General features: G+C 42.6%; 1 protein-coding gene and 1 long non-coding RNA gene across 7 annotated transcripts in view; both read right to left on the bottom strand.

Moving 5' to 3' along the window:
* LOC309531244 overlaps positions 1 to 27,008 on the bottom strand; it is a 124,099-nt gene that overhangs the window by 40,052 nt on the left and 57,039 nt on the right. The gene's annotated exons all lie outside the window — the stretch shown is intronic.
* The window catches only part of PPP2R5C (protein phosphatase 2 regulatory subunit B'gamma), a 79,243-nt gene that overhangs the window by 37,513 nt on the left and 14,722 nt on the right, over positions 1 to 27,008 (bottom strand). For 2 of the 6 annotated variants that reach the window (XM_082218069.1, XM_082218068.1), the window contains exon 1: positions 11,914 to 12,078. The exons of the other annotated variants lie outside the window; for them this stretch is intronic. In XM_082218069.1, the coding sequence (XP_082074195.1) occupies positions 11,914 to 12,007 (94 nt within the window). In that variant the 5' untranslated portion in view covers positions 12,008 to 12,078. Of the gene's footprint in view, positions 1 to 11,913; positions 12,079 to 27,008 lie in introns of those variants that run through there. 6 annotated transcript variants of the gene reach the window in all.

Raw genomic sequence — 27,008 nt, forward strand, 5'->3', positions numbered from 1 at the left:
CAGAGGACAGAGACTTGGACCACCACCACTCAACCTCATGACTTTGCTTGGGAAAGTTTTACTTCTATTTATAATGGAAAACAAACAGTCTAACTTCTTCTATTTTTGTTTTACCTGCTCCATAGTAAAATATATATCTTATAAATAAATAACTGCACACATTTTCCCTAAGCAACCATTGTATCAGAAAAAGTAACAGGCGAAGTAGTCCTCAAACACCTATCTTAGAAAGCAAATGCTGCTAACCAGTTGGGAAGGTAAATTTTTTTCAGTAGGACTGATCAACCACAACCACCAGAGCCGACAATCAGGACAGACACGGGGCTAATGCAGACACTTTCATGCCTCCAGTAACATCTGAACATCACCGGCCAAAACTAACTGAAAGTTACCCAAATATGGGACATTCTAATTTTTAAAACCATAACCCCCCCCTCCACAACTTCCCCACCTGAACTACTGCAAATAAGTAATTTTGTCTCTAAAGTATTTGATATGCAATCAGGCTCAACTCTTTCTCTCTATTTGTGTATAGGATGTGGGGGGGGGGGGAGGTTATGTTTTTATGTACACTCAACCAAAATGTGATACACACGCTCGGGTTAGAGCTGCAAATATAAGCAAATAAAATATGCAATCTGGTCAAGAACATAGGTCATCATTAACTGATATAGATTTTGTCATCTTGAATAATTTAAAATGTACAGTGGTACCTCGGGTTAAGAACTTAATTCGTTCTGGAGGTCCGTTCTTAACCTGAAACTGTTCTTAACCTGAGGTGCCACTTTAGCTAATGGGGCCTCCCGCTGCCGCTGTGCGATTTCTATTCTCATCCTGAAGCAAAGTTCTTAACCCGAGGTACTATTTCTGGGTTAGCAGAGTCTGTAACCTGAAGTGTCTGTAACCCGAGGTACCACTGTACATAAACATGATGGCACAAGAATGCTGAACATGTGATGAACATGCCCTCCTAAACCAGCTATTATATATACAAACTTGTTCATTTTTCAAATTTTTATTACAACTAGGGGCCTCAAAAGCTGCAAGTAGTCCAGGCCTCTCTGGACCTCTGAGATGGTCTAAAGACAAGTTATAGAGGGCAAAAGATTAACAATCTCTAAGCACAATGCTCAGAGACTCTTGAGAGTCCCATGGACTGCAAGAAGATCAAACCTATCCATTCTTAAGGAAATCAGCCCTGAGTGCTCACTGGAAGGACAGATCCTGAAGCTGAGGCTCCAATACTCTGGCCACCTCATGAGAAGAGAAGACTCCCTGGAAAAGACCCTGATTCTGGGAAAGATGGAGGGCACAAGGAGAAGGGGACAGAGGACGAGATGGTTGGACAGTGTTCTCGAAGCTACCAGCATGAGTTTGACCAAACTGCGGGAGGCAGTGGAAGACAGGAGTGCCTGGTGTGCTCTGGTCCATGGGGTCATGAAGAGTCGGACACGACTAAACAACAACAACAAAGCACAAAGCTCAGTCACATAGGCTAACAATTTCTTATAGAAATTTTTAGAGAAGGCACTGGTTTATTTTCAGTAGGAGAAAAAAAAATGGAAGACGGGAATTAAACTAAACTAAAACCGGGTATTAATAGAAATAGCAATGCAATTGCAATGCACACAGTTGATTCAACAAGACAATTATTTTAGATTTCTAAACTCTGAAGAAAGAAGACTCAGCCTTCACTACATCCCAATCAGAATTCTGTGTCACTCCTAGCCTGAATTTCTAAGTCCTAGTCTGATGCATCATTTTACTATGTGAAGTTACAGAAGAGTTCCAGTTTTTATAAATTCCAACAATGGGTGTGCGAGTACGGATAGATAGTAGATAAGTGTTGTTATATTTGTGCTTCCTGTTCATTACTGAGATTCTCAGATCATGGTCACTGCGTGGGAGGCTGATGCTTGAAAGACTTTTACATGGCAGCTGTTCCAAGCAGCAGCCATAACACGGGTCTCTCTCACCACACAGATTGCTTGCATAGCATGGAAATCATGGGTGTTGAATGCTATGGCGCCTCCAATATAAGAAATAAAGTGGCAGCAAGGAGGAGGAGGAGGAGGAGGAGGAGGAGGAGGAGAAGAAGAAGAAGAAGAAGAAGAAGAAGAAGAAGAAGAAGAAACAACTAGAATAATGGTTCACGATGCAATGTTTAGGAATTGCTGATCCAACAGCAAAGGTACTCAGAAACCTAGTTGCCTGGTAGCTTTAAGTGATATATCTGTAAGCAACAATCTGAACATTGATCAGAATCTTGAGTCTTTTTGAGTATAGTCTTCATTAGGGGTTATGTAATGGCTGTGCAGGACACAAGGGAGTGACTCTTCACTACTCTCCCTCTACCCAGCATCACACCTAATGGTTTTCAGTACCACCAATAGTGCTGACAGAAGGGTTTTGACTCTCTAGCCTAGAACCTTCTCCCTCCAATTCTGCATCTCCATGTGCCTTTCGGATATTTCAATGCTTTGTCATCATTTCAAACCCCTTCCGAGCACAATTCAAAGTGTTGGTTCTGACCTTTGAAGCCGTAAACGGCCTCGGCCCAGTATACCTGAAGGAGCGTCTCCACCCCCATCATTCACTGAGGTCCCACTTGTGAGGGCCTTCTGGCGGTTCCCTCACTGTGAGAAGTGATGTTACAGGGAACCAGGCAGAGGGCCTTCTCGGCAGTGGCACCCTCTCTGTGGAACACACTCCCATCAGATGTCAAGGAAATAAAGAACTACACAACTTTTAGAAAACATCTGAAGGCAGCTCTGTATCTGGAAGTTTTTTAAATGTTCGACGTCCTCCATGAAGGATCAGGATGCTGGACTAGATGGGCTGTACCTTCTCCCAGCTCTCTTCTCTCAATGACAATATCCTCTATCCTATTGATCTGGCAAAAAGTCATGGGTTTAACTCATCCTTCTTTTGCTGCCTGTTACCAAATCGCATCACTTCTCCCTAGGCAACATAAAAAAAAATGAGACAAAAACTCTGGTCCATCTCGGCCATCTCTCACCTTGCATTTTCTCTTTTCTGTTGTCTTATACCTGGTCCTTCACCTCTACCCAGCACTCTGCTGTCAAAATAATTCACTTCTCTCATTCCTCCAACCATACCACAGTCTCTTTTAAATCCCTACACAGGTTAGCTTTCCATTCATAGATTCTGACCATTCTTATTGTCTTTACCTTCAAAAAAATCTCCATGGCACCCCCCCCCCACATTACGATATCATCCAGGTTCAAACTTCAAAGGCCCCCGTCAAAAAATTCTTCCTTTTCTCCCTTGTTCATTTTGCCTGAAACTGCATCTCAGAAATAATCCATGGTGTCACTTCTTGCTTCTTTTAAACTCTTCTTCAAAATCCAATTTTTCTGAGAAGCCTCTAGTTCCCATTCCCACTGTATCTAAGAATTACTGTACCTAATTACATGTACACATCACATAGTCTCCCCCTTTCTATTCCTGCTTCCAGCTTCTGTCTTTTCTTGTTGTCTCCTTTATGTCATTTTCTAGAGGAAATCACCAAAATTCTGTATGAAAGAACAGAAACTAGAGTTGCTTCAGGCTCCAAGGTTTCCTATCGAATCCCCCAAACAGTTAATTAACATTGTTATTGGGGACACATGAAACTAAAGGAGATGGGCTGGTATCAGTATTATAGTACTACTCCTGTATCCAGTGTGGTCCAAATGGTTTAGGTAAAGGTAAAGGTACCCCTTGCGGGACGCGGGTGGCGCTGTGGGTTAAAGCCTCAGCGCCTAGGGCTTGCCGATCGAAAGGTCGGCAGTTCGAATCCCCGCGGCGGGGTGCGCTCCCGCTGCTCAGTCCCAGCGCCTGCCAACCTAGCAGTTCGAAAGCACCCCTGGGTGCAAGTAGATAAATAGGTACCGCTTACCAGCGGGAAGGTAAACGGCGTTCCGTGTGCGGCTCTGGCTCGCCAGAGCAGCTTTGTCACGCTGGCCACGTGACCCGGAAGTGTCTCCGGACAGCGCTGGCCCCCGGCCTATAGATGTGAGATGGGCGCACAAACCCCAGAGTCTGTCAAGACTGGCCCGCTCGGGCAGGGGTACCTTTACCTTTACCTTTAAAGGTACCCCTGCCCATACGGGCCAGTCGTGTCCGACTCTAGGGTTGTGCGCCCATCTCACTTCTAAGCCAAATGGCTTAGAAGAAGGAAAAAGAACCAAACAAGTCTTTTCTTCCCTCTTTTTTAATTGGGCTAGCAGCCATGCAGACATAGTGGGGAATTAATTGGGTGTGGTTTTCCCTTGCAAAATAATCCTGTCTGCTAACGGGCCACATCAATGCGTAAATCAACAAAGTCTGCCTCCCCAAAGATTGGAATAGTTTTTATTTTATATTTAATTGTTGTTTTGTATTGATTTTTTTACTGTACATCATCTTGGTGATACAATAGAGGCAGCATATTTTAAAATAAGTAAATAATGGAAAACAGAGGCCAAGCGGCCTCACCCAAAAAGGATTGGCCTAGTAGCCAATCACAGTATGACAGAAGAATTTTAATCTCTAGAACAGGTAGGAACACACACTTCAGACAACAGCCCCACCCACTTTATTTTGTGCATCTTGCTTTTGCACAGGCATGTCTTTCTGCCCTTTGACGAAAAGCAATGATCAATAAAGGAATGAAATGGTAGATGTTTGCAGGGTTGGCAAATGTCGCCCCCCCCCCAAGGATTCAGACTGAACTACTGGCCTGTAGTGATCTTCCCAAGCCAAAGTATGCCGTACACAGTTAACAACTGTCACCAGATAAATCTCCTTAAGCAATAGAAAGGTGTGCTAGGCCTTTCAGCCAGCGCATATTTAGTAACTTCAAAAACAAGTAGCGCACCATGACTGAAAGTCTGTCAGCATCAGAATGACAGGTCACAACTTGCTTGTTCCAGCCGGAGTGGGATATGTTTTGGAAAGCTGTCTAAAAAAGGCTGGCATTCACGACACAATCAGCATAATACTGGTTTTCATACCACGAGAGAAACTGTTGAAATTTGCTAAATAACGTGGTGATTCTCTGTGGAATTCAAACTCTAAAAACGGCCGATCTTGAGCTAAATACAAAATTGGGGGTGGGGAATAACCAGCTGGTAACAGCACTAAGAAACAATGATACTGGTACAGTGGTACCTCTGGTTACATACGCTTCAGGTTATATACGCTTCAGGTTACAGACTCCGCTAACCCAGAAATAGTGCTTCAGGTTAAGAACTTTGCTTCAGGATGAGAACAGAAATCGTGCTCTGGTAGCAGCAGGAGGCCCCATTAGTTAAAGTGGTGCTTCAGGTTAAGAACAGTTTCAGGTTAAGTACTGACCTCCGGAACGAATTACCGTATTTTTCGCTCCATAACACGCACCAGACCATAACACGCACGTAGTTTTTAGAGGAGGAAAACAAGAAAAAAAATATTCTAAACGAAATAGTGGATATATGATTTTTGTGGTTCATGCTGTGGCCATAGACATGTGATCTGACAGCGAGTTTGGAGTAGCCCAATGCAAAAATCCTGAGGATCCATGTGGATCCATGCTTTGTAACCACGGAGGAGGGAAGGAAGGAGAACCATGGATCCTCTGCTCACGACTGCAGCAGATGCCCCTGGCCATCCGCAGGCATTCACTCCATAACACGCAGACATTTCCCCTTACTTTCTAGGAGGAAAAAAGTGAGTGTTACGGTGCAAAAAATACGGTAAGTACTTAACCCGAGGTACCACTGTAGTAGGAAGCTATTCCTGATTTGACATTCCTGTGCAAAGCTACAGGACCTTTGAAACCATGAGAGCAACTGAACATCGTAGGGCTGCATTACTGCTTCTTGGCTTGAGAGAGGAGTGCAAGACCTATCGCACTGTCCTCCTATGTCTCAAAAGCCTGGGAAGTATGGCAGGATGGACAGCAGAGAGTGCGAGAACAGGGGAACAAGGAAGACAGCAGAGAAAGGAGTGGGCAAACACTCATTGGTTAATTATATATCAAAAGTTGGGGTGGCGTAGTCACAGGCTCAAGCTATGACTCACAAAGCTGTCAGTGTGCATCTCACCACCGTGATGCACTTATTTCACAGCTTTTAAGCAAGCCAGTGTGTCCTAGCCCCACCCTTCAATCTGTGATATGGGTTAATAATACGGACCACCCTTACAAATCTTGTAAGGATTATCACAATAATATAAGGTGTGAAGTGCTTTGAATGCTTAAGGCTGCACAAATGCTTATCGTTATTAGTAGTATTGCAGGTTTGAACAGGGTCCTGAATGCCAACAGGGATTTTTGTCACCCTTTTAAAGGACAATAATGCAGATACAGAGTCATGCAGTGGCACTGTAAAGCTGTCTTTTCACCAATGGCTGTACTAATTTCTAACGAAATATGTACACTGCGAGCCAGTATGCAGCCCTCTCGGGAGAAGGGAAGAGGTCCTCCAACAGACATTAAACCAGGCATAGGCAAACTCGGCCCTCCAGATGTTTTGAGACTACAATTCACATCATCCCTGACCACTGGTCCTGTTAGCTAGGGATGATGGGAGTTGTAGTCCCAAAACATCTGGAGGGCCGAGTTTGCCTACGCCTGCACTAAGCTATGAACCTCACTGGCTGGCTTGGAGACGTCACTTTCAGCATAATCTACAACTCCGAAGACCTTGGAGATACAGTAGGATACAAATCTAACCAATAAATACTAAGCTTATTGGACAAAGGCAACATCTCTTAAAACTGGTTGGCCTTCCGCTTCGTCGCATATCCACACTGAACTTGCTTTATCATAGCCTGGCTTGATCTGAGTGGCATCCATATCTGATACACCCAGCATTTATTACCGTATTTTTCACTCTATAACACGCACCCAACCATAACACGCACGTAGTTTTTAGAGGAGGAAAATCCGTATGCATGCCACCCGTAAGCATTCCCTCCATAACACGCACAGACATTTCCCCTTACTTTCTAGGAGGAAAAAAGTGAGTGTTATGGTGCAAAAAATACGGTAAATGGTATTCCACCACTTTCGAGTTCATGTGAATGCTTTTTCAGTTGCTGCATATGCTCTTTTACATTTAACTGATCAAGATCAGAGGGAAGCTGTTGCATCTTTATTATCTAGTTAAGTGTTACATCACATGCATTAGATCCACTTTCAACGCCAGTGTGTGAGTCAGCAAGCTGATCTGTAAGGACTACTCCACAAATCCAGTTTATCATAGGCACACTCATAACCAAACTGAACAATGATTTCTAGATGAATAATGAGCTAGCAGGAACTGGGCACTTCGCCCCTTTCTCTTCCGCCCCCAACAATCCCTCATGAATCTTACTCAACATTCCTCACTCTGAGCACGCTTTTAATTCGTACATTATACTTATTATCCTAATGAAAAACTATGATAAATGAAATTGGTTATGAACTAACATCCAGTTAAATATATAGACAAAATAGACAATGCTGTAGAACACTATCTATATGGTATTCTTCACAAGGAAAAAACAGTGGGTCAGCGGCAGATTGTAACCCTGTGGGAAACATCTTTTTTTAATTAGACAGTGCCTGGTAATCTACCTCACAGTGTTGTTGTGAAGATAAAATGGGGAAGGGACAACAATGCACACCGCCTTGAGCCCCCTGGAGTAACACGTGGCATATAAGCGTAATAAATATTATACACCCCTTAAAATGCCTTACAGTGTTTATCTTACAAGAAGCTACTAGCTATTTGCCCTGATTGTAACTGCCCCCCGGCCCCCGGCCCTGTTGTCATCATCTCAATCTAGTTAATGTAATCGACCTTTTGGGTAGACCCAGGAGCTGTTCTGAGTATGCTCATGGCTGCTACCTTCAAGACCACACCTAGTTTGCTAGTTTGAGCAGCTTGGTTTTCTTTTTTTACAACTAGTATTTGTTCACACACACACACAGAGAGAGAGAGAGAGAGATAGAAAGAGAAAGAGAAAGAGAGAGAGATTGAGAGGAAAGAGCAAATGTGGAGAGAGCAAAAGAAAGGGTGTGAATTTTCTCAGGGAGGAAGGGAAGGCACTCCTCATCTTCCCTGAACATCTCCTCTGGCTTGCTCCTGTGCTACCTAGTGACCAGGAAGCACAGAAATGCTCTCCTCCCACAGATTCATTCTTTCCCTGTTTCCAGTCCAGAGTATCTCCTCCCCAGTGTGTGTGTGCACGCGCAACAGAGGTACAGGTGAGTCAGGAGAGTGTGTGCCTGCATTAAAAAGGTAAAGGGACTCCTGACCATTAGGTCCAGTCATGACCGACTCTGGGGTTGCGGCGCTCATCTCGCTTTATTGGCCGAGGGAGCCGCCGTACAGCTTCTGGCTTCATGTGGCCAGCATAACTAAGCTGCTTCTGGCGAACCAGAATAGCGCACGGAAACGCTGTTTACCTTCCTGTCGGAGCGGTACCTATTTATCTACTAGCACTTTGACTGTGCTTTCGAACTGCTAGGTGGGCAGGAGCAGGGACCGAGCAAAGGGAGGTCACCCCGTCACGGGGATTTGAACCGCCGACCTTCTAATCGGCAAGTCCTAGGCTCTATGGTTTAACCCACAGCGCCAGCCTGCATTAAGTGTAACAGAATGTGTGAGAGAGGGAAAATTGTTTGTGACAGGTCCTGCCTCCATCCCACCGGATTAATTGGGCCCCCATTGCTAAAGGATGCCCCCCTTGCTTAATTCTGTGCAAGGATACTGTGGGTTACCGTGAGTAGTTGGGGGTGACAGTATAAAATCCATGGCTTTCACCATACTGTTGCCTGTACATTTTCCTTCTCTGGATGACACTTGGCAAGAGTCTTGTCTTTACGCATTCCCACCCCCCAACCACCAGAGCAGGGGTCGGCAAACTAAGGCCCGCGGGCTGGAACAAGCCCAATTGCCTTCAGGATCCAGCCCACGAACTGTCAGTGGATCGGCGTGGGGATTCTGCTTGTTTGGGCTGTGCCATTCCATTCCCCACACACACACTGCGGCGGCACCTCCTCCCTCCCTCCTCCTGGTTTCTCCCTGCCCTGCCTAGAAGAGGAAGGGGGCTGGGCTGAGCTGGCTGAGCGCCATTTTAAGCAGCCCCTCTCTGGAGCCAGCCCTTTCCTGCTGCTCATCTCCCCCCCACAGTGCTCCTGTGGGCCAGAGAGCAGAGCAGATGAGCTCCCTTTGCCTACCCACGAGAAACAGCAGCAGCGGTGGTGGCGGCAGCCCCTGGGAAGGTAAGCACGGTGGTTGGGGCTGGGGAGGACTACTTGCCCCCCTCACCTCTTCTTCCAGCCCCCCCCCGGCGCCACTTCTCTGGCCCGCCACAAGCTCTGAGGGACAGTGGACCAGTCCACAACTAAAAAATATTTGCCGACCCCTGCACCAGAGGATAAAGCGTTGTTCTGTAGCCACAATTTAAAATTCCTCCCCTTTACCATAGACTCATTGTTTGGTGCTGTTGTTGCTGCTGGGTACATTATTCTCTGTACTTATACCCAAAACAGGATTCGCTTCCACTGCTTACAGCAGAAATGGGGGGCAATCCAGTAGCACTTTAAATACTACAGCAAAAGTATTGTACAGTATTACTGCCTAACTGATTCATGGATTATCAAGAACGATGCATCTGATGAAGTGGAGTCCAACCTAAGAAAGCTATGCCATTGTATATTTTGTTTAGTTTTTAAGGTGATAGTACTATCCTTTCTGTTGTTTTGCTAAAATTGTACTGTGACCCACTTTACAGGGTTGTTGTGAAGATAAAAAGACCATAAGACACTTAGGTAAATTTTAAAAGCTGGGGTGGGGGGAGGAGAATAATCTTTTCCTACAGGTTTGGAAATTTAGGGGGTCCCTTCTTAACAGTTCTGTGTGGCCAATTCTAGCTGCAACCCTGAACCTGCATATCAGGTGGCGGCCCCAGTGGAATTCCCCATGGGGTTTACCTCTGAGAAAAATATGGCTATTATGGCATGAACCCACACTAGAAATTGTGACAGCGGGTACCCAAGATAAAATATTTAGGTGCCAAATTATTATTACAACTTCAATGATGCAGTGTCCACTATTTGCAAAGTAGGTGAATAGCGAGAGAAACAGAAAAAGTGGAAGCCATACAACTTTCCTCCCAGCAGAAAAGCAACTGTGACAGCAGGAGCTTCTCCTGAATGATATTTTCCAGTTTAGTCACCGGTAGGTGCTATTTGTAAAGCAGATACATTAACCTATGCATCCACTGTACCTTGCAAGGGAGGAGGATGGGGAGAATATCAGAATTCGGACACATTCCCATGACCTCTCATTGACAACACACCCCCTGACATCTTTGTATTCCCACCAAGTCTAGTGGGCATTAGACGCCACTAGTTATACACAACTGTTTGGTCCCAATTACAAATACGAGTTGGGAAGCTATTTCAAGAGCAAAGAAACTTGTAAAAAAGTTGGTAGTGTGTAAGAAAAGAAGAATGGACTGGCCTGGCGATTTAGGTTTTTCAGCACACTCTACTTCAGTGCAAGTTAAAACGGTTTCAGTATTTATCAAGAAATGAAAGTGCTGGAGGTGGTTTGCCTTAACTTTTAAAAAGTCACTGCTAGAGTTTGAGGGTCATTATGGAAAGGTCATAACTAGTGAACCCCAAAGTTAAGGGTTTTAACAAAGGCATCCTCTATTTAAACTGCAAGTCCTGAACAGACCATTAGTGTTATTGTTTTTAAGAAATAACTTTTGTAGTGAAAGCACAACTCAATTATAATACAAACATAAATAAACTCTTCTATCAATAAAGTGAGCAAACTACAGCCAGAAGAGAAATATATGCAGGAAATACAAGATTCCTTTGCATGTAAAATTTATTTTTTTAAATGTACATAATTTTATAACAAAGACAAGAAATGTGTAAGATCACTCCTTGCTATATTTTATTTTTGGAAGTCTCCATCATGTAAAGCTTAGAAATCTTTCTCTGCCAAGAATGCTTATAAGGGAGTGGGGAATGGTGTATGTTTATAATGCTGTTAGTTTGCTAGTAAAACTAGAGGAGATCCCATCCAGTAATCCTGTAACAATACTGGCATTTGGGATTGTAGTTTCAAAGAGAAACACAGAATCAGTATCTTGGCTAATGTTTGATTTGTTCAGAAGCCATGAATCAATGAATCCCACAAGTGTTTGAAACAAAGCAAACTGGAATCAAATTCAAGAGAATTTAGGAATTGTTTAAGGTACTGTACTTAAAAACACACTACAGATTTCTAAGACGCCCAATGGCAGAATACACTTATGCTCTCTATAATCAGCGCTCCACACAGCAATGTAAAATTGTTTTAAGATTCACAATGTCAGCGTTGTATGTTTCAAAAAGCATGTTTTGTTGGATGTTTCCTAAATATATAGTGGCTGCCTTCTATAATGCAATGGACTGTATCACTCAGTCACATTTTCCTGTTTAGTTGCAAACCTAAACAGAAGCCATAAATGAACCCTCACTTGTAGGCACAAAAATCCTTTTACTGCACGATATCGCTCGCATATGCCACAAAGAGCTGCAATTCTCTGAAAGAACTGCTGTGTAACTTAAGTGCCCTGCCTCTCTTCCCTCCAACTCCCCCCCCCCTTTTTCTGGGGTAGTGACTTCACATCCTTTGACATCAGCCTGAAAGTGGGGGGAGGGGAGCACTAGGGCAGAAAGCAGCAAAACCTGTTTAACGATGCAAGCAGCCCTTCCGATTCTTAAATCTTGTCAAGATTTAATAGAACTCCCCTATATTTTTTCAACTTTAATAAATCTGCATCGGAACAAAAATGGATTCTGCTACAAAGGACTTCCTGCTTTCCTTACCCGAGAATCACAATAGCCTTTTATTACCAAGCCACAGAGGGTTACAATTCATTCAAACACAAATAACTCACCTCGAATGTGCAGAAGGGCCACGGGCTGAAATGGCCCGTTTGAATTGGCTGCGTCCACCACCATCCTGCTGCCAGCTTTATTACATGTCAACATCTAGGCTTCAGCAGGGAAAGCGGTGTACTCCTTAAGGCAAGAAACCAGCCTCCATTTTAGTTTAAAAAAAAAAAGAAACTGAAGCTCTCTGCAGCTGGAGGGAACTGGCTAGTTAGTGATGTCAGCAGAGTGGAGAAAGCTGATTGGCTAAATGCACCAACTTAAAATGACTCTGAAAAGCCGCAAATGAAAAGAGCTCTCTGTGTGGCTGTCACCGTGCATTAAGCTTGTACATTTGTCAGCTCTCTTGTACTTCCATTCATCATTAGTAAATGAATGCCCAGACTACTGTTTGAAAATACAAGCACTAAACCTTCCGAACAAACAAGTATATCATGGAGTTAACTTTCACTTCACAAAAGGAGTGCTAGGGTTTTTTCAGAGTCTATTTGTGTTATCAGCCAGCAAAGATCCACAAATAGATGCACTGTCTCAATTTTCTATTTCAGCAGTATTTCATGAATGCATTAAATGTTTCCCCTTTCTTCTTCAAAATGAACTGCACAGGCCTGCAAACTGTGTGCATGGGCTCTGTGCTATTTGCATTATGATTGCTTTAGCACAAATAGAAATATTTTAGCTCTTCCCCCCCAAAAGGCACACAATGTATGTGTGCGTGCACGCACACACACACAAAAAAACTTTTAAAAGTTTGCAAGCAGCAATTATATTAAATTTCATCATACACTTAAAAAAAATACATTCAAAGCATCACTCTATCAGGGGTCTGCAACCCGCGGCTCCGGAGCCGCATGTGGCTCTTTTACACCTTTGCCGTGGCTCCGGGGCAGATACTAGCGAGGGGAGGAGGCGCATTGTGCACCCCGACACTCCCCACTGTGGCGGGCGCTGTACTGGCTGTGACGTCGCATGGGGGCGGTGCGTGCGTTAGTCACGCACCGTCCCGACGTCACCTTCCCGCCCGCCTGCCCGCTACATTGTAAGGGGCATGTACACTGGTCACTGCATTGAAAGGGGGCATGTACGTTGGTCACTGTTTTGAAGGGGAGTGAAGAACACACACACACACACACACACACAAAAGGTAACTTGTAAATTTAACGTTTATTTCTATGAGGAGGAGTAATTCTGAGGGGTCAAACAAAGAAATAATAAAAAAGTGACAAAAAAGTTATTTTTATAATGACGAGTTTTGCGGCTCCCAGTTTTTTTCTTCGGAAATGGGTCCAAGTGGCTCTTTTTGTCTTAAAGGTTGCAGACCCCTGCACTAGAGGTTTGCTACAGGACCCCAACACAATCCCCAAGCTCCACTATTATTTATTTATTTATTTGTAATTTATTTATTGCATTTATATCCCACTTTTTTCTCCAAGGACCTCAAGTACACATGCCCCCTGCTCCATTTTATCCTCACAACCACCCTGTGAGCTAGGTGAGGCTGAGAGGCATCGACTGGCCAAGATCACCCACTGAGTTTCATGGCCAAGTGAGGATTTGAACACTGGTTTCTTTGAGGTCCTAGTCCAACATGCTAACCGCTACACCAACTTACAATCATTTACCATGTGTGTATTCGACTTTATGTGCTTGGCAAAAAATAAAAAATAAAAAGTGGGCAAGGATCTGGGAAAGAAGACCTTGGCAATCCTGTTTGCTGTTGAACTCATTGTGTTTTGACTATACGGGATTATGGCTTTAGGCATGATCCCTGGAATGTAACCCCTGTGTAAGTTGCAGGCTTATTGTACAGTGGTACCTCGGTTTAAGAACAGTCCAGTTTAAGAACGATATGGTTTACAAACTACGCAAAACCGGAAATAGTGTCTTGGTTTGAGAACTTTACCTCAGTCTAAGAACGGAATCCAAACGGTGGAAGGGCACTGGAGGCGGGAGGCCTCATTAGGGGAAGCACGCCTTGGTTTAAGAATGGTTTCTGTTTAAGAACAGACTTCCAGAATGGATTAAGTTCGTAAACCGAGGTACCACTGTATTACAAGATTCACCCAAAATGCAAGTTGCAGAAAAGGTCCGCTCATTAGAATGCAAATTTGGATAGTTCCTGAAATTTTATCATCCAGAACTTCTTCTTCTTTGGCGATCACTCATAGCCGAGTAAGATTGTCTTCCATAAACACGGTTTTAACAATGAGTCCGTAAGTGACTGTGGAGGCCAATTCTGGAGCCACACGTCCTTCCACAGTGGGGACATTGGTTTCCGGGCGGGAGTTGATAACGGTGTGGATTTGCCAAGTGTGCCTTCCTCTTAGCACGTTTCTCCCTCTCGTCCTGAGTTCGAGTGTCTTCAAAGCCCATGACACCTTTGGTAAAGGCTGTTCTCCAACTGGAATGCTCGCAGGCCAGTGTTTCCCAGTTGTCAGTGTTTATACTTTTTTATACATTTTTTAAGATTTGCATTGAGACAGTCTTTAAACCTCTTTTGTTGACCACCAGCATTACGCTTTCCATTTTAAAGTTCGGAATAGAATAGTTGCTTTGGAAGGCGATCCATCAGGCATCCGCACAACATGACCAGTCCAACAAAGCTGAAGAATCATTGAAGAATCATATCATTAAAAGTAAGATTCCATTCTGGTTGCTGTTGCCAACTCCTTCTTTCCCAATAGTCCCAGGCCATAGATCGAAATCTCCCCAACTCTTGCATTAAAATCACCCAGGAGGATAATTTTATCTTCCATAGGTGTCTCTGATAGGACGGTATCCAGCTGAGAGTAAATTTATTTTTTAATGTCTTCTTCGGCATCCAGTGTTGGTGCATAAGCACTTATAATAGTAGCCTGTTGGTTTTTGGTGAGCTTTATTCGAAGGGTTGAGAGTCGCTCATTAATGAATTTAGTGTCTATAACGCTCTTGGCATCTGTCCCTTCCCAAGTTTCTATACACTACCTATTTCTCCAGGAAATGTCTTGCATTGGTTGTTGATGGATCCTTGTGAACCGTATTCACAGTGCAAGTCAGATATGCTTCAATTCTCATAAGGACTCAGCTTTATAAAACCAGGACCAGATGCAAAGCACAGTACATCAGGGGGATTATAGGCCCACTTCAATGCCACAGAATCGTAGAGTTGGAAGGGACCCTGAGGGTCATCTAGTCCAACCCCTTGAAATGCAACAACACGCAGCTGTCCCATATGGGGATCAAACCTGCAACCTTAGCATTATCAGCACCACGCTTTAACCAACTGAGCTAACCAGTTTTTTCAACAACAACAAAAATCCAGTATGTAGTAGGCTGGCTTGGAAAGGGGGGTGATAGAGAAGTTCACACAAGCTCCAAAATATAATATTGTACTAGTAGGATTGTCACAGACTAACTCATATGTAGGAGCAAATGTGCCTCAATCTGAACTGAATAAACTGGTCAGCTTGAAACTTATCTACTTCAAGTGAGGAAAAGGAACAGTACAGTGGTGCCCCGCAAGACGAATGCCCCGCAAGACGGAAAACCCACTAGACGAAAGGGTTTTCCATTTTTGAGCTGCTTCGCAAGACAATTTTCCCTATGGGCTTGCTTTGCAAGACGAAAACGTCTTGCGAGTGTTCCGATTTCCCCCCGCTTCCCCCCTTTTTCTAAGCCGCTAAGCCGCTAATAGCCTTTTAGCCGCTAATCTGCTAAGCCTTTAATAGCCGCTAAGCCTTTAATAGCCGCTAAACCGCTAATAGCGCTAATCCGCTAATAGGGTTGCTTCGCAAGACGAAAAAACCGCTAGACGAAGAGACTCGCGGAACGGATTAATTTCGTCTTGCGAGGCACCACTGTACTCTAGTCATTTGAGGCAAACCCCAGTAAAACCACCTTAAAACACAAATAGGTAATTGATGAATGCATTAAATTGCTTGTTTGACAAGAGCCAACAGGCTGTATTCAGTGTAGTGTTATGCAAAATGTTCAGTCGGTGCTGCAAGGATTTATCTTTGCACAATGGAACATTCTTCCCCTTTTCTCCCCCATGCACCCCCTAAATCTGTTCCGGAGGGGTCCCCTTACCCTCTGGAGCAGATTTAAGGACAGCACATGGCACACATAGAAGGAGGGAAATCCCACTGGGCAAAAGCTAATCCTTGCACTATTTAGTAGAATAAGTAAAATAGAGCTTCTCTGAACACGAGAAGAAAGTCTGTTGTGTCTTGCTTGCTCTTCTCTTCCTTCAGTATTCGTTTATTGTTTGTATACCAATTACAGTGAAATTAACTTTAGAAGGCTCAACTAGTAAGCTGTGTAAAGAGACAAGATCAATTTCATTCCTGGATCATTCAGATATTATCTCCTTTCAGAATGTTCAGCCTACATCAATTTTAAGCTAATTTAAGGAAAGGATAATTTCAGATACAGGCTTGAAACATTTTCATGCCTAAAAATGTGAAGTATAAATATCAAACAAATACATTTGTAAAGACACATGTAGCATTTAATTACACTCATCAGGAGCTACAATATTCTGCAGTTCCCTATTGAATGTACACTATGGCAAACCTTGGCTTACTGTATATCTAAATATTTTGGCAAATGGTCTTTGGAGCATAATTCTAATTGAATATAATACACCAAGTGCCACTAGCAAAACCAGGCCCCCAGGATGATGGGTAGGTTTATTAATACCCAATATGGAAGGAAGCAAAGGTATCAAGGAAGTCCATTTGATTACTATGCTTATAATTCTGGAGATACAACATGAATAACAACCAGCATTAATGAAATGCAGGTTTCACTACAAAAAATCATTATGCTGAAATAGCACCAGAAGTTTATTTCACTAGAACTGCATCTCAGCCTTATAAGAGCTCCCCTTTCACCAGGCCCACCAGCATTTGATAGTAGAAATTACATTTCTGCTTCAGGAAGGGAACATGGAAAATATTTCTTAATTGTTGGATCAGAAACCTTTTAGACAGCATTAACAAATTTTCAGATTCCTGAGCAAACAGAGTCTGACCAATCTGTATATAACAAACCCACCCTTTTCCAATTCTGCTACGTAGATTAACTTAGAATCTATCATTTGTACAGAAAACAGATCCTGGCTTATTACGATGGTTAACAGTCATTAACTAGAGTTCTCCAGCTGGATACAATGGGAAACTCTAGATTAAGACAAGCAAAGAATGAAGAATATTTGTATGCAAGGGCTTGGATAAGCAAGGGACATACAAGCCAAATGATAATAAAAATCATGGTTGATGAAGCTAGGGAAATATCATCTGAACCCTGCCAATGTTGGTATTCTGGGGCAACAAATTAAGTGGGCACAATTTGTCAATTCCCAGAGTTTATTCTAAACAATGATGCCTGATAAGAAAACAGGGATCTTGATACAAGTAAAAAACATGTTACAAAAAACAATGTTGTATTTTAATTTGACTGTTAGTGTCTGGAATCTAAATAGAAGACTCCTCAGTTTGCTTACCCTTAATGAAGCTAGAGCTAAAACACACATTCACACAAATTCGACACTTGTCTGGAATGACAGATTGAACAAACAAAAGCCAAGCAATGTAAAATGTATTTTAAAAGGTGAAGCCTGCAACTTGCTCTTAACATTTTAGGAAAGATAGTAAAAAATATATCCACTACTATATATACATGTCTGTGCTGGCACAGTTGTTTGCTGTGACAACAGCATAAAATAGCACAACATTGGCATTCTATATTTTGAGATGTTTTGAGTAAGCTCTGTTCAGCCTAACGCAAAAAGATTTGGACTACATTGTTGATTACAGTGACTAACAAATGTGAAAACTGCAACTAGCGACTTAATACGAATATATAGTATAATTTGAAACATCCCCCAGATATTATACAAACCTCCTTGTCATCCTTCTCTGCAGGAATCAACATAAACTTGTAAAATGTGCAGTGCAACAAAAAGAAACACCTTCCCTACAAAAAAAGAAGCTAAATTGTTGTGAGGTTATTTATGTATAGTGGGACGCGGGTGGCGCTGTGGGTAAAACCTCAGTGCCTAGGACTTGCTGATCGTATGGTCGGCGGTTCGAATCCCCGCAGCGGGGTGAGCTCCCGTCTTTCGGTCCCAGCTCCTGCCCACCTAGCAGTTCGAAAGCACCCCTAAGTGCAAGTAGATAAATAGGTACCGCTTTATAGCGGGAAGGTAAACAGCGTTTCCGTGTGCTGCGCTGGTGCTGGCTTGCCAGAGTAGCTTCGTCACGCTGGGCACATGACCCGGAAGTGTCTCCGGACAGCGCTGGCTCCCGGCCTCTTAAGTGAGATGAGCGCACAACCCTAGAGTCGGACACAACTGGCCCGTACGGGCAGGGGTACCTTTACCTTTACTATTTATGTATGACATTTATATCCCATCTTTCTTCTAAGGAGCTCAAAGTTCTCTTCCTCCCCATCTTTTCCTCACAATACCCCTGAGAGGTAGGTTAGTCTGAGAGTGAATGACTGGCCCCCCAAGTGAGCTTCGTGGCTGAGTGGGGATTTGAACCCTGGTCACCCAGGTCTTAATCTAACACTCTAACCATTATACTACACTTAAATTACCATTTAAGTTTGAGGGAGGAAGGACTGCTAAAGCTGAATGTGTAGAGGGCCGGGAGAGGGGAATAGGGGTCTCTTTTCCCTGACACTAAAATTTGGGGCCATTCAATAAAATTAGTAGTTAGTTGCAGACTGGCAAAAAGTACTACACATTAACAAAAAAGAATTTATTATCTAAAATTTTGATAATGTTCTGTTTACAGCCACCTAATCCAGAGGCCAAGACAAGTTAATGAAAATTAGAATTATCTCTATAGCTAAAGATATCCCTCATATTCAGAGGCGGTATCTCTCTGGATACCAGATACATGGGGCATGCAAGCGGGTGGCTATAGCCATTTTTCTTTGCTTGGGAAGTTCCCTGGGCAGCTGGTTTGATCACATCTGGGATCACAGCACTTACTGGATTAGGTACACTCATGGCTTGGTCAAGAGGAAAGCATTTTTATTTATTTTATTTTTACTCGTGTTCCTAAAAAGGTTGCAAGTTGTTGAGAAATTGCATCCGGCTACCCATAGCATTAGCATGAACAGACATTCTTTGGCTGCATATATGATCAATACATATTTATCTGGTTAAATACACACTAACCCTAAACACCAGTGTTGGAATAACCATTATAAGGACAATGCAAATGCTACTGCTCTAATAGCAATACTGCAATCAGAAATACGCGGTTAGCTACACTGACACATAGGGGTATATGAGGGGAATGGGACTCTCTGTTGACCATCAGGCAAGGGCTTTTTCCACTTGTCTTGCCCCACCCTCCAGCCCTAGGAGCTTTCAGAAGGGAATGGCTGCCATGGCCATTATGTGTATGTGTCTTTTGATGAACGAAGTGGAAGACTACAACCCATGGTTGTGGGGATTGTGTGACTGTGTGATTTTGTGTGTACGTGAATTCAACAGCACTTTGTTTTTGATTGTTAGCTTGTTAATGTTGTTAATATTGTTTTGTGGATTATGGGTGCTGTTTAATGCTTTGTGAATTTTACAATATGGCTTTTCTTGTGGCTGTGGTGTTTAGCCTATTTTTTTAAGCTGCTCTGTTAATAGTGTTTTATAGAAGGTGGTTGTTTTTACTGATGATTTGTTAATTATTTCATATGATTTATGTTGTAACTGTGATGTTCTATTATGTTGTTATTTATTTTACGCAAGCCACTTTCTGACTTGTGAGAGTGAAAAGCAGCATAGAAATATAATTAATGGAAGGAAGGAATGATCAAAAGGACACCCCTCTGTTGGTGGATATGAATCTTACCTGTGTTAATTATAATGCAGACGTGGAGGTTTCCTCCATTCCAAAATTTCATTAAAAGGAATACTATTACTGAACTTGCTCAGAGCAGAAATGCTACATTATCATACAGTTATTCTGCATGTGTTCCATTGACCATGAGAAGGAAGCGCTTCCCCCATGAAATACTTTGGGGAGTGGGGGAGGCAGCAGCAGTGTGTCCCATTCCCCAAGTATCCATTGAGCTATGTACATTGAAGTTCATGGAAAGACAGGAAGGGTACAAATATGTATGATCCCATGCAGCGGCTCAGCTGCAGTGGGTTAAAAGTTCAGAGATATTCCCCCACATCTTTTCTTGAGCACTGAAGTGCCCTGCTGGATCAGTCCAGTCCAGCATACTGATAAGCTGCCCTGGTAACTTGTTGAAAGGCAGGATATAAATAGCCAAATAAAACACCATCCTGTTTTCCAGAGCCAAGCAGATGCTTCTGAGAAGTCCACAAATGGGGAACAAAGGCAACAGCTTTCCTGCTGCCCCCAGTAAGCGGCAATCGGAGGCACACTGCTTAAAATTTACAGCTGATGAGCACAGGCTTCAATCCTGCTCTCTGCAGGAGTCTGAGCAGGATTTAACTCCCACTCAGCAGCTGATGAGCAGGGGTTAAATCCTGATGTTTTGATTGTGTGCGCGCCAGTTTCCTCTGGGGAACTGGTTGCTGTTGTTTATAGTCGTTTAGTCGTGTCCGACTCTTTGTGACCCCATGGACCAGAGCATGCCAGGCACTCCTGTCTACCACTGCCTCCCGCAGTTTGGTCAAACTCATGCTGGTAGCTTCGAGAACTGGTACATGCAGCCAATATAGAATTGAACCCCATGCCATCCATCAGCTGGTGTCACCTGCCCATCCAAGTGACATCAGCTGGTTGGTAGGTGGCTAGAGTTTTTGGGAAATGGTAGAGGGCCAAACTGGACCCCTTGGTGAGCCAAGATTGTCCTTTGGTTAGAGGTCCTCCACCCACGGCTTAAGAAAATCTGAAATCTGTTCTCAAAGTGGGACATTTTACCTCTTTAAGCAGAATATTACTTGCTGTTTAACAGATTATTTCTGACCTCTATGTACCAACTACCTTCATATTTATTGAACTGCCATTTTCTAGAAAGCGGGGGCTTTGATGTCAGAAGAGTGGAGAGGCTGGATTTTTTCCTTCCTTCCTTCCAAGTTATATAAGGTTAGTCCCATACTTAAGATTCATATTCCTAACGATGTTTTCCTAGTTCAAAAACTCAAAGATGGCCAGATTCGCTTATTTTATTAAGACCCATGAGAAAATTAGTCAGCTCTATGTGCAGATCTAGAAGTCCTGATTCTAAAAATAGCTTAAATAACTATACTGTTGTTATTTTTACAGCCCTGTGAAGCCTGTTCTTTTTTCAAGTGTTCCAAGTTTACAATTGGAAAACAACTTTCAAAATCTTCTTAAATCAAAGTACTGTATAGTGGGAAACAGGAACTGACGCATATGTGACAAGATGAGCAGGTATCAGCCGTAACATGTTTAGATGGTTGTTATAAACAATCTGAGTAAGAAAAGCAGCATTTTAGAATCATGAGATTTACTGCAAAAGTTATGGCTGCAAAGAATAAATAGAAGTAGAGAGGGCTTGAAAAAATCCAGAAATGCCTAGGGGTGGGGAATGTGGCAGATGTAACTTTATTTATATAAAAAACACCGTATCTGGTTATCTGTAAGAATGAGTATTTGACAGTTATTTAGCATCTTAAAATAATCCACAAAGCAGAGCCATTTATTGCAATACTGAGGTCCAACTCTTGAGCTCATAGGACATGACTAAATATTAAAATCAAGCAATTACAGTTACAAAAATCCACAGGGGTAGCCATCCATAATTATTCCCAATACAAATAAATATATGCAATCTAATCAAAACAATCGAAATCAGTAGCACTCTATAAAAACCTTTTAAAAACCAAGGACTACACCACACCAGAAACATACAAAGGCCCAATAAAACTGATAGGATGCCACAGGTTACAATAACAAAGCCACATTTGGTAAAACTCCCTTTTAAAAATTTGAACTTAATGGAGTTTCAGTCTAGATGTATATCCGAAAGGACATGAACCCACAGAAAAGGATGACGGCTGCTTGTTTTCAGATAGAGAGACTTATGGTAGAAATAAGGTAGAAAATGTATTTCTTATTTCTAGGCTCCCAAATCAACATTTTAAGGGCCACACCAGATTTGTGCCTAGCCTTTTACCATCCTTGCCCTAAAGCAGGGTTTCCCAAACTTTTGGACTACAGTTCCCATCACCCCTGACCACTAGTCCTGCTAGCTAGGGAGGATGGGAGTTGTGGTCCAAAAACAGCTGGAGACCCAAATTTGGGAAACCCTGTTCTAAAGACTCCAAGGGCAGAGAAGAAATATACTGCTTATATTTGTTGTTATTTATTTAATTTATTGGATTTATGTAACACCTATTTGCCAACCACCCAAAGAAATTTACAATTTCTCTCTCTCTCTTTCTCTCTCTCTCTCTCTCACACACACACACACAAACTTGGCAGCGGATAAAAATAAAATACAGCAAATCCACACAAAACATTTTAATTGGCACTCCTGATTTAAAATTACTTAAGTTTTTCTTTGGTATTTTTTGATTAAAGGTTTCATGGTTTACAAAAGTATGTGCAATGTCTCCTTTTTCCAAGTTACATTTTCTACAGGTCAGTTTCATTTGTTGAGACATTAGTGTTACATTAGGGAAAAAAGGGGGGAGAGGTGGAGGGGACCATGGTGGGTGGGGGTGGGTGGTGATGTTTTAAATTCTACTTAATGTGTGGGGTTTTGTGTCAGCGTCGTTTGTGCAGGTTCTCTTTGCTATTCGCCTGTGTTCCTTTGGTGGTGAGAGAGGTTGGGGTTGGTCTAGGGCAAGGGCAGGCATATCCAAAGTCCTTTTCGGGGGCCCAATCTGGCCCACTGGTCGGTTTAATCCGGCCCCTGTGGCAGTTTATTTCCTGGGGTAAAATCCTAAAAAACCTCAACACCTTCAACCCTAAAAAAAGATCAACAACTTCAATCCTAAAAAAGGGTTAACAACTTTGGTTGGCCCTTACGGCCCTTCACTTCATCAAATCTGGCCCTCTTTAAAAAAGTTTGGACACCACTGGTCTAGGGTGTGGTTGCTTGTTTGTGATTGGCTCTGGTGAACTTTGTTTTCATGTGTGGGTGGGGTGGGTGGATGTTTTGGATCAGGTTAGCCATATTGATTCATATGCCACTGGTGGATTCTTGTCGTTGCTTTGTTGGGCTGTGTATGTGATAAAGGGGAGCCATACCGGGGTGAAGGCATACCGGGGTGAAGGCACCGTGTTAGTTTCAGCTTATTGGTTAATTTTTCTAGTAAGGCTGTTTCCCATACTACTTGGTACCATTGGTCCATGCTCACTCCTGACAGGTCTCTCCAGTGTCTGGTTATGATGTTTCTGGCTGCTGACAGTGAGTTCTTTGTGATGTGAGTGGGCATTACTGTCTTGGAAGGATTACTGAAGTTATTACAACCGCTTGGCAATTTTGGTAATTTCACTGAAACCAAAATGTATACCTGAATGTTAGGGTACAAGCTTCACGCAAACTTTGCAAGTGCAATGTATGGAGCACAATTCTAGAAGAGCACAGAATTTAGCTCATTTAGAATCGTATCTCGTTTAAAAAGAAGTTATTTATATTTATTTATTTATTTATTTGATTTCTATACTGTCCTTCACCCAAGGATCACTGGGTGATTTACATCATAAAGCACAAAAATGCATCACATAGTAACCAACAAAAACAACCCCACCACGTTTAAAAGGCCACAGATTCTAGACCATATGGGAATGAAGGTATACTTGAAATTGTGGGCATGCCATCTACTAAGATTTAGGAAGGCAATGAGCAGGTGAATAGGATTTCTCATGGGCTGGTTGTGCTACTCTGCAGACCTGCTTGCCTCTCTCTGTGATCAAAGCCACAATAATGCAACGAACATTTCCTCAATTTGCATAATTTGCACAGGTTCTTGACTCAGAATTTAACTGCCTGGAACACATGCATTCCTCTTTCCCGCTTTGATTTGTGTGGAGCACATACATTCTTGACTCCCGCAGGAAGTCTAGAAAACTCAGAAAAATAGGAGTTGAACAAAAAATCTTCTTAAAAAACTGTTTTCTGGGGACAGGGAATGATTTTTAAAATAGCTCCACACCCCCTAAGGACACAAGCATGGTTAGCAATTGGCCTGAAGAGCTATTAAGACAATGTCCAAGTGTTGGGTCAATGTGCAGAAATTTGGCCTAGCAATGGGGCAAGCCCTTGCATAATGAGCAGCTTATGTAAATAGAAATTAAGTGTGCTGGTAAAGATGTTCAATTAGGTCAAAGAAAGGAAGCAACTAATTATCAAATTATTGCTTCCAAGTTAAAGACTGAATAGAGATGAAATTCAGGAAGAGGTCACGGAAACCCAAGTTATAATAAATACTTCAGGGGAGCACACAGGGTGAAATCCATGACTTTTTCTTTAAATGAACTTTGCAGACTTTAGAAAGAGGGAAAGTGCTTCTCCTGGTTTGTTAGGACAATCTTGCCAGACTAGCCAGTTTATAAAAACGAGAAATTCCAAGTATAAACCCCCATTTTGCCACCAGAGACAGGAGTAAGGAAATATCCCAACTTGTGGTATGTAAGCTTTTTTGTACTTATGGTATGTAAGCTTTTCAGTTACATATACGTACATCTACATGACTTTTGATGGCTGTTCAAGAGAGACTGCATTTGCACTGCAGCTGCAATCCAACACACAGCTTACTGAGAAATCAATAAACTGCGATACACTTTAGGAATGGCTTTCTTCTTTCAACAGATGACAGTGCACTGACACATTATATCCCAGTCTGTAGCTTGTCTAGACCGCTCAGGGAAAGCATTAGCTTTGGGTGTACTAGCCTAGTGTGTTTGTGGGAAAACAAACTTTTTTCTGTCTCCTTAGGGCTCAAGAAGGTGGTGGTCACAGTGTGCACCTTGGGGAATGCATGGTACTGAATCTGCAGGCACTTTGTTTCTACCAAGACTGGTTTGTTGTTACATGCCTTGCACATAGCAAGCCAGTCTATGGCTTATTTCCTTCCTGCCATGCCAGGAGTGGAATGCACCAGTGATTCCCACATCAGAGGGAACCAGGCAGAGGGCCTTCTTGCTAGTGGCACACACCCTGTGGAACACCCTCCTATCAGATGTCAAGGAAATAAACAACTACCTGACTTTTAGAAGACATCTGAAAGCAGCCCTGTTTGATCTTTTATCGTGTTTTTAGTATTCTGTTGGGAGCTGCCTGGAGTGGCAGATGGGCAGGGCAGAAATAAATTATTATGATTATTACATCAGCACATTCATGTTGTTGCAATCCAGCCCAATCTCTGAGTGACGCAAGATTCCAGGGGTTCCATGCACTTATCCAGGGTTTGTGTTTCCTTTCAGAATGAGGCACAGCAGACTGTGGTGTCTTAATGATATATGGTTTATTTACACACATATGCAACCTAAGCGTACAATAGAGAAGGAGTTCACAGCATCAACACCTCAAAAGAGTCTTGCTTCTCCCCTAGCCACAGCCTTGGATTCAAACAGAAATCAAACATTGCTCGCTGACCCTCTGCTTGCTGCTTTTGCTTCTAGCTCACATCACAGCAAACTTTGCTCTAAATTCTGCCTTTGTCTATCTCAGTTGAAGGACGGGCACCACGTTTTGGCATCTGGCACAGAGCCCCCTCTCCTTTGTTCTCTTAATGACCGGCACACATTTTCCTGGGAGTAAGCCCCACTGAACACAGTGGGCTTACTGCTAAGTAAACGTGCACGAGCAGCAGCACTTTTTGAAGCATGAAAATTTGTAAGATTAGTACCGTTGAAAATTAAGGGCGCTGCAGCCAAACAGCTAGCTGCACTGAATGCAAAGCATGAAAACTAGGTCTTGAAATGCAGGGAACTTTCTAAAGAGAGATGTGGAAAGGTTCTGTGCCCAGACACTTCGTTCTCACTAGAAACGCGTACACACTAAAAGTACACTTAAAGGATAGTATCCACACACACAATTCTTCCTGCTTAAGTAGTCATGAGGAGGCTTTGCTTCAAGCATGGGTACAGCTGGCAGAGAGTGTGTTATCAGTTATGGTTTCATTGGCCCTCTTCATCTAAGTGTTTAAAATGTCAAGCAAATACTGCATTATTTCAGCATGCCTTTGGTCTGTCAGGTAGCAGAATGGCTATCCCCCTTTGCTTGAAGTGTTTTACTTGGTTTTCTTATATACAAATCTTATCAAAACGTTTTTAAAAGTATGTTTCCAAGTTTTGTTATGTTAGCTGCCTTGGGAGTCCCCTATGGGGCAGAAAGGTGAGTTAGAAATATTTTGACTAAAATAAAGGCACTGGGGATTTATCTGCCCCATCCCAGAGAAGAATAACATAGTCCATATTGGTCCTACGATTTCCTGTCTCCCTCAATTGCAGTCCATTAAAAGTTCAAGCATGGGCTTGAAAAGTTGCATAGGATTGGATGCGACTTACAAAACTAGGTCACAATATTCAAATGCATGCAAAAAGGCTCATGCTGGTACACTCAAAGAGTGCTGCATACAAACCTTTTAATCAGAACTCACATACAAAACCTTGAAAAAATTGTCTTGGAATACCGATACAGTTAAATTTATTCCCTCTGTTTAATATACATTGGATAGTGGAGAGAAAGAAGCCATGAGGCTGAGCCTGGAGTCCAGACAAGTCAGACTCTGGCTTGTTTTCATAAGTGTGGCAGGGGAGGAGTGAAGTAAAAGCTTTTCACAAGTGTGCACCGACACGCTGCACATTCATGTTAAACCATAGTTTGTTTTTAACTATGGTTTAGTGTAACATAAGAACCAGGAAATAGGTTTGCTGGAATGACAGCAAGGCACAATAATTTCACTCAAACTTTGTTCTATGTTCTTATTTGAAAGAGAAGGAAACCATGGCAAGGTGAAGATTCTTTCCAGGAAGCCATCTTTCAAACTAAATTTCAGTACATCTTCCAGAATTCCGAAGTGTATAAACCATTTCTGACATTTAAGGAAGATGCACATTGCCTGCAGGTTTTAAAGAAAAACTAAGCAGAAACTGCCAGAATATCAGCAGTCTTCAAAGTCATGCAATTATACAGCTAGCTGGATTTAAAAGGG

Source organism: Podarcis vaucheri (genome assembly GCF_965113315.1).
Source record: "Podarcis vaucheri genome assembly, chromosome: 1".
NCBI classification, from domain to species: Eukaryota; Metazoa; Chordata; class Lepidosauria; order Squamata; family Lacertidae; genus Podarcis; species Podarcis vaucheri.